General features: G+C 39.7%; 1 protein-coding gene across 3 annotated transcripts in view; it reads left to right on the top strand.

Moving 5' to 3' along the window:
* The first annotated feature begins 134 nt into the window (after nucleotides 1-134).
* Nucleotides 135-9961, top strand: part of MDFIC (MyoD family inhibitor domain containing) — a 50280-nt gene continuing 40453 nt past the window's right edge. For 2 of the 3 annotated variants that reach the window (XM_080340686.1, XM_080340688.1), the window contains exons 1-2: nucleotides 135-273; nucleotides 2462-2617. In XM_080340686.1, coding sequence (XP_080196812.1) covers nucleotides 2527-2617 — 91 coding nt within the window. In that variant the 5' untranslated portion in view covers nucleotides 135-273; nucleotides 2462-2526. Of the gene's footprint in view, nucleotides 274-2461; nucleotides 2618-4318; nucleotides 4359-9961 lie in introns of those variants that run through there. The other variant, XM_080340687.1, reaches the window with a different exon arrangement.

Here is a 9961-nt window from a genome sequence, read left to right as displayed (position 1 = left end):
AAGAAGATAAACTGAACGTCATGAAGTTTACCATGTGGGTTTCATAGATAAGGTTAAAAAAAACCCAAACAAACACCAACTCTAGATGCTATCGGTTCTTCAAAGGCATTTATTATCCAATGAAATATTTTGAAGGCAGGGTGTAGCTGGCTAAATTATTGCTCCTCCCACTGTTCTCTGCTGTGTTTCCAGTTTCAGAGGGAAAAGCACAAGCTTGTACGTTGAGTATGAGTCATAACATCTCTTCTGCTACTGACTCACTTGGGAGCTTAGGTAAGTCATTCTACCTTATGTCTCAATTGCTCTGCCCCCAGGACAGTGAGGAGGGAAGGAACTACGGAAAGTTATGCAATGTTTTCATAGATGAAATGTGTTGATATTGAGACCAATATTATTATTATGCAGTACACTAATAATTTTGTGTGCCAGAAATGGATTTTTTCCATAGCTTCTTCCACACATAGCACATTTTTTCCATTTTGTCATGAAAAGGTTTAAAGAAATATTATGTTGTACCAAGGAACATCTTAGGCTGCTGAAATTCTTAAAAACTATTGTATTTTCTCAGAGGAAAGTATATGCACCTTAAATAGCATTTCTTATGAATTGTATCACACTGTTACCTTTTGCTCCAATAATGATCAACAGCAAACCCATACAGTGGTGCAAAATTTATTAATGATTTGTGAAATAAGAGGAGGCCCTGGAGTGGGTGGTATGTCACACAGAAATGACTCCTGCTCAGGTACTTATCCTCTCTCCTGTTTGTTTTGCCAGCATTACAGGGAAATGCTAAACTTTAAGAAGTTCACTTTTAATACCAGAGCATACTCCTTAGCATTTATGACATCAAAATAAATATCCATCAGTTATCTCCTCTTATGTTAGGATGTAGATATTTTATAACTTGGGTATTTTGTCTTCCTACTTTTGTTTCCCAAAAGATATCCAGTTGTACACTGTAATGACATATACTAGTAAAGTACATTGACTAATAAAAAATCTGCTTGTAAATTTTAAGTAAATTACATTTTAAACATGGACACACTTCTATAGAGAAATGTGATGTAGTGTGACAGCATAAGCCAGGTAAAGCACGTGTCTTATGGACACTAGCATGTACAAGAACCATGATGTGGAGCAGTACTCCATGGTGTGGGCAAGAATGGATCATGAGGCTGATGATCAAGTCAATCTGTGCCATGGGAAAGAAATGTATTTCTTATATAGAGAAAGTACAGGTAAGACCACTTGGCAGGTGATAGTGGAGGAAGTAGTTTGTTCTCTGGGGTTACTTTTGTAAAAAGCTTCTTCTATCCTTCCTATTCCTTACAATATTTTTTGTATGCCTGCTTTTAAACCCTTCTTACAGACATATCTGTATGTTGCCAGTTAAGGTACACGAGAGGGTTAGGTTTTGTTGGAACTGATCTTTGAGGGGGTGGAAAGCCCTGGAGGACAGGCGTGGAGGCCTACGGCGTTTCACGTGCCTGCCCACCCGGTTCCAGAGGCGCAACTGGTTGAAGACAAACAATAACCGCAGCGAACAACTTCGGAGCCAGCGGCTGCACCATTAAAAGTGCCCCTGCACCGCTGCCAAGCGCTACAGCTGCAAACCCTGTCCAGGCATGAAAGCCTCCCTTTCAGATTTGCTTTTTTTTTTTTTTTTTAAATTTTCCCTTCTTCCCTATTTCTGCTTGACGGGTTTCAGCCTCCTGGGGGAATTTCTGTGGCTGGAGGCCCGGCTGAGGGCAGGGGGCAGCGAGGCGCCCTACCGGCCACCCCCAGCGGCCCCGATCCCAGCCCCGCACAGCCCAGCCCAGCCCAGCCCGGCCCTCGGGCCCCTCGCTGGCGGGCGGCAGGACCTGCACAACCGCCGCCCTGAGCCGCGGCCGCCGCCCGCCGGGGTGGGATGTTTCATCGTCCGGAAATGATGGAGAAGGAGTGACTGTGGCGGCGGGGGGACACGGGTGTGAGTGCCAGTGCGTGCGCGCCCCTGCCCGAGGGGAAGGCCCGCGGGCGCGGGGCGGGCGGCGGGAGAAGCGGCGGCCGCCGGAGGACACGGAGCGGCGGTGGCTCGGGGAGTGGCGCGGACGTTCCCCCGGCCGGGGCTCGGAGGAGGGCCGGGCGCCGCAGCGGAGCGGGAGGAAATGCGGAGGTAGGGCGCGCCGCGCTGCCGGCCGGCTCCGCCGCGGCGGATAGGGCCCCTCTGGCGCCCCCGGGCAGCCCCCGCGGGCACCCCCCGCGGCCGCCCGGCTAACGGCCCGCCGCCGCCCCCGCCCCGCGGCCGCCGCCCCCTGGCCCCGCGGGTGCTCGCCGCGGGGGGCGGGCGGCGCGCCCGCCGCCGCCCCGCAAAGTTGCCGCCGCTTCATTGCTGTCCCTCCTCAATCCCTCGCCCCCGAGCCGTGAGTTTTCTGCATAAAATACATTAACGAGCCTTTTCATTTGCTTGTTCCTTCAGGGTCGAGTGTTAGTTTTGTTGGAGGGGGGTGCACGCTCTTTATTACTTGGTGATAGAGCTGGCAGATGTCCCAAGTGAGAGAACCTCTTCCCCCGGGGCCTGAAGGGCCAGAGCAAGCTCCGACTGAAAAGAGTTCTTTGATCTCTCTCCCTCGAGGTGAGTTGCTTTAAAGTTTCTCTGTAATTGTTGCGCCTTTTATTTGAATGATACATTTACTGATTTGTTTTGTGGGTTTAACTCCTCTTTTCTTTACCCTCCCCCCGACCTCCTCTCTTTGGTGCAACTCTGTAACACTTTCACTTCCACCTCTTTATTGTTTTAACCAGAAATTCCTATGTAGAAAACGAAAAAAAAAAAGATGCACTGATGTCAGCACCGGTTCTCAGTACTTGAAAAAAAGCAGTCATTCAGAGGCAGATGCTGCTCCTTAAAAATTGCTTTCTTCTCAGCTCTGTGTTTGTGTTTAGAAGCTCTTTCTTGTAAAGCTCTCTTTCCAGGTCTTGCAGTAAATTGAGAAAGGTTGATCCAAGAGCAGGAGTGTTGTTCAGGTTGGAGGTCACTTTACTTTTTTTTTTTTTTAGATTACTCTGTGATGCTACAGCTAAAACCAGTTTCTGAGAGTATTAACTTTCTCCATATCAGGTAGTTTAAAAGTACATTCACCTTAAAGAAAAATTGTTTAAGTTATGTCTTATTTGCATTTGCACAGCATATATTGATATTCTGATCACCTTCATACAGGGAAGTTTGACAACATGTATTGCAGGTTATCCTCAAAACAGGGAAATATGTTTGCCTCCTGAGTCCTGGTCTGTGAAGATAAGACTCAGTTATTGTTTTTTGTTTACAGTTACGGCTTTGTTTTCCAGAATTCCAACAGGAGTTTTAAAAGCCTCTGAAGAACAGACAAATAAGCTTGTTCAAAAACTGTAACTTTATTTGTAAGTGGTTAACTGGAGTGGAGCCTGGTAACACAGTTGTGCAACTGTGGATTAAAGATGCAGTCTTGTTTTTGTAACTTGGAAAATCAATAGCTATGTGAAATCAAAGTTGAAGACTTGTTTGAGAAACCAGAAAGTATCTGTAGCTAACTAAAAAAATGTTCTGGCAGGGAGACACATTAAATTGGCTTATACTTATCTTATTGTTGGGGTTTTCTTCTGTCCTAGTGAATGACTCATAACTTCTAAACAGTAAAAATAATCATAATAAAAAAGATTAGATACAGAAGATCAAGCATGCAGAACTGAACTGTTAGAATCATGCTTTTGCCAGAAAAATCAGTGTCTGTGATACATGTTTATTTTCAGTGTGTTGTTTTTATCTGTCATGTGATCAAGTGGCCACACTGGTTAAATTCTGCATGTAGGCCATACATCCAAGTTACTGAAGTTTTAAGTCAGTCAACTAACTTGCCTGGAAAGTGGTCTCATTCATACAGTGCCACTTTAAATTGAGTTTTCACTATGAAATAAAGTCTTATGTGATTCCATTTTGTAAGATTTTCAATACGTGCTCTTCTTCTTAAGAAAAGTAAGGAAATGAATACTGATCTGCCCATGGACAAGACATGTATAGAAAGTCTGAATCACACAATTACAGCTCACAGCTATTGAGGTGGAGGTTTATAAAGTTATTTTATTAGGAATCAGTAAGGTACAAACAAGTGTAATGTATTAGTTCAGATGTGCCCACTGGCCACACCTTTTAAGGCATGTGCTCAATTTTAAAGTGTATGTATGGTTCACAGAAAAACAAGACTTTTTTTTTACGGATTTCAGCATTCAAATACATAGCTTTTTATCCTAATGAACTTAGATTTAAGGATAACTGTGGATATTTGTTGCTTTTTTCTAGCCTAAGTCTGTTGGGGAAATGGGGGTGGAAAGAGGAAGAGGTGAGTTCATAACATTTCCAGTCTATATTCCAGCATTTCTGTTGTCAGCTTTGCAGTGTGTGGTTACAGGGTAAGGTAGCCCAGATATTCCAGGACTGAAGATCTAAGATAATATGTCTGGGACTTTCAACACCCCCTATTCTTTCTATACAACCCTCAGGACATGCAAAAGTACACTGACTTCTCTAGAATTTGGCGATAATTTTAAAAGCTGTCATTGAAATTCATATTATTTCTGGAAATAGGCTCGAGGTATTTGGAAAAATCTGCCATAATTTGAAATAATTACTACTTTACTTAGAATCACCTCATCATATTTATGTGATGACTCCATATATGTACAGTGAGATATTTGAAATCTCTGTCCACCTAGGAATAAAGATTCCTTACTCAGAAAAAAAAAAAGGCTTAGGTTGTACATATAGTAAAGTGTTAAGTGCATTCTAATGAGAAATATTTTTTTGATTGCTAACAGCATACTTTAATATGCTTTCTGTATTTTTTTTAACTGATATAGTTACCTTATACCGTAAAACCAAACTTCTATTCTGTAGTTCTGTGAGGTATCATCAAAAAAATCCAAATCTTCAAAGTGCTCCTTTTGCTTGCTATCATACATTCAGATGCTGAAGCTGAATTGTATTTTTCCATGAAAGGAAAAGAAACTTCAACTGAGTTTTAAATACTCAACCAATAGCTATCCCACAACCTAATTAAAAACCAGACAAAAGTAATAAAGCTTGATCAGATTGCAGGGATATACATCAGTTGTGGGCTGTGGGGTTGGGCCATAGTTTGGCCTACAGATGTGACATGCTCTGGCTTTCGCAACTTAAAAGAATTTTTGTGTGTAACCAGCATGCTTTCTCAACATCCCCTCCATCACTGTTCTGCCTTGTTAGTTCATTTTTTAATTAATGCAGAAATATTAGTGAGATTATTGGACTTTAACCCTCCACAACTAGTGTGCTATCAGAGAGAGCAAATGAAATCGTAGAATCTTCTTCTGTGGTAATGTCAGTACTGAGTTGCAGTCTTTAAACCATTTTCTGTGCCAACAGAGTCTGGTGGTCTAAGGCACAGACTACAGGATGAAAGGTTTAATCTAATTTATGCAAACATCTAGGTTATTTTTGCCACATCTTTCCAAAGCGTAGCTCTACTCATGCACCCTTGCTGAAGATCTTGGTCATGCCATCTCTCTTCTGTAGCTCCATAGGCCTTGGAATCAAATTATGACTGCTTCTACCTGTGTGTTGTGTAAATGTAGTTGATGAATGACATAATCTCTGTGCTTGGACCACTTCAGTTTGGCTGTGATCAAGTATTTTCTCCACTAGCAGGTACCAAAATAATCTCCCTTAGCAAGGAATGTGTCAATTAGTGATCATTAGCCCCTTTGCTTTAAGGAAAATGTTTTGTATGTTAGAGGTCATGTCATGATTATTGCCTGGACTATGGGTAGACTTTTTTCCTTAAATCCTCTACATTTGAATAAACCATGGAATATGAGAGAGAAATTCAATGAACATGGAACTATATTTAGAGAATCAGACCACATTTTAGAACATATAAGGCTGTCACCTATAAAATATTTGGAATGCTTTTACCTTTGTTTGTTGTTAACTACACATAACATAGAATAACAAGTGAACAATATTTAGCTTTATCAATTTAGAAAGAAAATCAATAAAATAACAAAAAAACCTATTATGAAATTGAGACTGATAATTGCACTTCAACTATAAGAACTTTCTAATGACCCTTCAGATGATGGAAATCCACTAGAATTTACTTTTTTTTTTTTTTTTTTTTAATTGGGTGGGGAAGGAGGATGGAGAAGTCTAGTAGAAATATTAAGGGTCAAGTTCTATAAGTGACCATTCCCTCTGGTTCAAATCATGTCACTGTTGCTGGATGGAGATGCAGTTCTGATTTGTCGTCTGAAGAAACCATATTCAGCAACTAATACTTCCATTCAGAAGTGTACAAAGAGCATGTTCTCTTTTTCAAGAACATGATTCAAACCTGTTCATGTTTTCTGTGTTCAAGTGTTTTCATGATGAGGATCACTAAAGGAACGTGCTGACTAGATGAGATGGGGTGACAGAAGACTTACTGCAGGGGGTGTTTGAACATTCTTCAGGCAACAACGATTAATATCACCATAATTATTGCACTTTACCAGCAGTGCCTTAGTGTTATGAGTAATGGATTTTTATTTTAACCGTTAACCAGTGCACTCAGATTGCTCAAACTTAGCAGGTACTTACTCTACATTTGTGTTCCCACTTGCAATCTTACAAGAGTTGAGTGAATCTGTGTTAATTTGTTTCATCACTGTCTGTCAGTACTGAGACGTTTTTTGAACGTTACTGACTAAAACACTTAAAACCTTCATAAATGTCTAACTCTGGTTTGTCATAAAAACATACTTCTGCTTTCAGTTTCACGTGCATGCCGTTCCAGTAAAGTGATTCATGTCCACATGGGTATGATAGACTTGTATTTCATCAAATTGACTGTAAAGATCTTGCATCAAATTTGAAATACTTTTATTCCATCTCATAGGCTAATTTTATATCAGAATAATTATTCTCAAATGTTCCAGGCCCTCAGAAGTTATATTTCTCTTTGTTTTAAACACTTGGGTTTTTTTTTCCTAATAAGTAGCATTCAGCAATGAGTGTGTTATGCTGGTGTTTTCATTTGGATCAGCAGTGCAGTTTTGAAGTGAATCCCCTGTTCGCCCCTGCTTTGGTTTGCATAGTGGAATGATCCTGGGGAGTGACCTGGACTGGATTCCTTTTGGACAAAATAATCCGAGAGATGCACTGTAGGAACGTGCCTAATATACTCCAACCACTAGTAACTCTTCAGTCTTTGAGATTAAAACTGAGAGCTAGTCCAAAGTAGAAAGCCCCAGGAACATGTGTAATATGGAATTGTCCTTAAAATCAACTTTTGCACTGTACAGGCTCAATTTTATTGGCCCATGCTGTTGCTAATATATCATAGCCACCAAGTAAAGCTTAGCACATAGGTGAAACTAGTTTTGTACCCATATGAAACATTGTAGCATGAATAACATAAATTAATAACTGACCACGTAACAATTAGTGTGATTATTGTGAAAAGATGTTTTCACTTATGTATTTGAACTTTTTAATTCTTTTAATAGTGCAGAGTACCTATTTGCATATTGCTAGTCATTTTTAATTTATCTTGACTTAAATTTGTCCAGGGCTGTCAAACTTGTAGTAGATTCATAGTTGTTCCATAGCTTGCACTTGGAAAATTCTGTGTAAGAGCTTTCCAATAAGTTCAATTGAATTGCTGTAATTTTCAAAGGCTTATTTTTTTAGTGGCATTTTTGAGGCCATTGAAAGTTGCAATGAGACATCTAAGTAAAAGCCACTGAAACGAAATAAAAACAAATTATTTTTGATTTAAAACAATCAAACAGGTAAATGGAGTCTTCCAACTCCATAATTTTTGGATTATCAATTTTAATTAGGTTGTACAACCAGTCATTAATGAAATGAGATAGTTTCAGGCTAATCATGAACTGGAATAGGCATTCTGTTACATGAATAGCACAGTTGAACCTACTGGTTATGTGAAATGCCTGAAAGTTTTAGGCATTTCATGAAGTAGCTGGTGGGTGTTCCTGTTAATAGTTGCATTGTGAAACCTGGTATTATTGTGGTTCCTTTGTGTTATTGTTGTGAACAGTGGAATTTTCATTAGGAAATAGTATCCTCAGTGGTTCCTTGCCAGCGAGGATATTAATGAACAAAGGAAATGTGTTAGAAATGCAGTGTTTGCCACATGCTCTCCAATCCCTTCCAGTGGCTGGAGGCTTGAGACAGAAAATCATTTTGTTATCTTTCCTTTTGGAAACATTCTTCAACTTTTTTATTCCCCCTAGATTTTTTTTTTTTTTTTAATTTCTCTTTTCTTTGAAGAACAAAATTCCATTTAGTGTGGTTTGAGCTTTGCACATGTATATTTAAATCTGTATCTGCTTGTTCAGGGATAACTCAGGCCTTCCAAAGATTCGTGTTTACATCCCAGCGCCTAGGTCAAATTTAGGTGCCTAAGCAACCTTTGTCCTGTGCTTCCATCATTCCTGTACTCTCAAACAGTAAAACTGTTGGACTGCTCCTGACTCTGCATTTTTGGAGATCACAATGACTCCACTGTGCCAGTCCATTCTGCTTGTCCTTCTCTCCTTTATGTGACTGATGCCCTCAGATTTCCAGAAGCCTTTCCCAGCAGTAGCTTTTGCTTTACTTGTTATTTGGTGCAATCCACCACATTGTTGGTGATCAGAAAATTAATGTGACATAGCAACAAAGCCGTCTATTGTTGCAGCAACAGGATTTTTCACTCATTTTACATCTGTAGTGTTGCTGTGTCAATAGACAAACTCCAAACCTGTTTCTCAAGTCCAGTTTGTCCTGTTGCTCGTTGAGCACTCCTATGGTTGACATGCTTGGAAGAGATGACTAAGTCTGTATGTAGGCTTATGCGTCATCTAATGAATAGAAAGAAGATGCCTATCACACTCTGAGGACATGCAACCCACTTAATGTGGACACTTGTTGCCATTTTCTTCGCATGTTCAGAGATTCAATATTATGTAGTTACTACTGCGTTAAGATACGATGCCACATTTGAACATGCTGAGACCCATTTCTGAGTAAAGTCAAGAGATGGACCAGTGCTTGTGGGGGCAGCTGGAGTGGGAGTGTACAAATGGGCAAGCAATTGCAGAAGAAAAGTTGTTTGTTTGTTAAAGACTTGAGCTTTTTGAGGTGTGTCCTGCAAATGTACATCCATTACCAATATTTTTTATATTTTCTATCAGTTTTATGTAGCAGTTTGATGTCCACTCAATATGCTCTACATTATCATAGAGAACAAATAAATATAGCTTTGAAAAGAGGGATACTTCACTGGAATGTTCTAAGAAATTTTCAGGAATTAGTTTGATTTGTATCCCAGCAACTTTATAAAGGCATCGAAGACGGGATTGGAAGGGATCTGGAGAGATTGTGTTGTATACCCTTCTTGCCTAACTATATCTAAGTCTTTCTTGACAGTTCTGGCTATTTGTTAAACTTCTTTTTTGATAGGGCTATTGTAATAGTAGCCTTGTTGCTGACCCAGACTGCTGATACTATTCTGTTGGTGGAGTCTTGTAGAATGTATTTCTCATGATGCAAAAAAATACACGTAACCAGAGGCACATGCTCCAAACTAAAAAAGGAGTTAACAATCAGTGTTACAATAGTCTCAATGGTGAAAACAAGTTTTGATTCTATGAAATACATGTATTGCTGTGTAATTTTAAAAATAAACATAGCAAGATTATGATAAAATTAATATATGTACTATAAAAGTGATTTATATATATTTCAATAATTCCAAATGACAAAAAGTTAGGAGTTCACTTCGTTCACTTAATTAATTAAAGAGCAATTTTGAGATGTGATTAAAATTTTCAATTTTTTCAGAAAGCAGCTTACCAGTTGTCTGTAATATAGATATGATTTTGGCTGGTAACTCAATTCTATATTTTACCAGCATGTTGTGTC

The sequence above is a fragment of the Nesoenas mayeri genome (assembly GCF_963082525.1).
Source record: "Nesoenas mayeri genome assembly, chromosome: 1".
NCBI classification, from domain to species: Eukaryota; Metazoa; Chordata; class Aves; order Columbiformes; family Columbidae; genus Nesoenas; species Nesoenas mayeri.
Note: the sequence above shows the minus strand (reverse complement) of the source record. Positions and strands in the feature narration are given on the sequence as shown.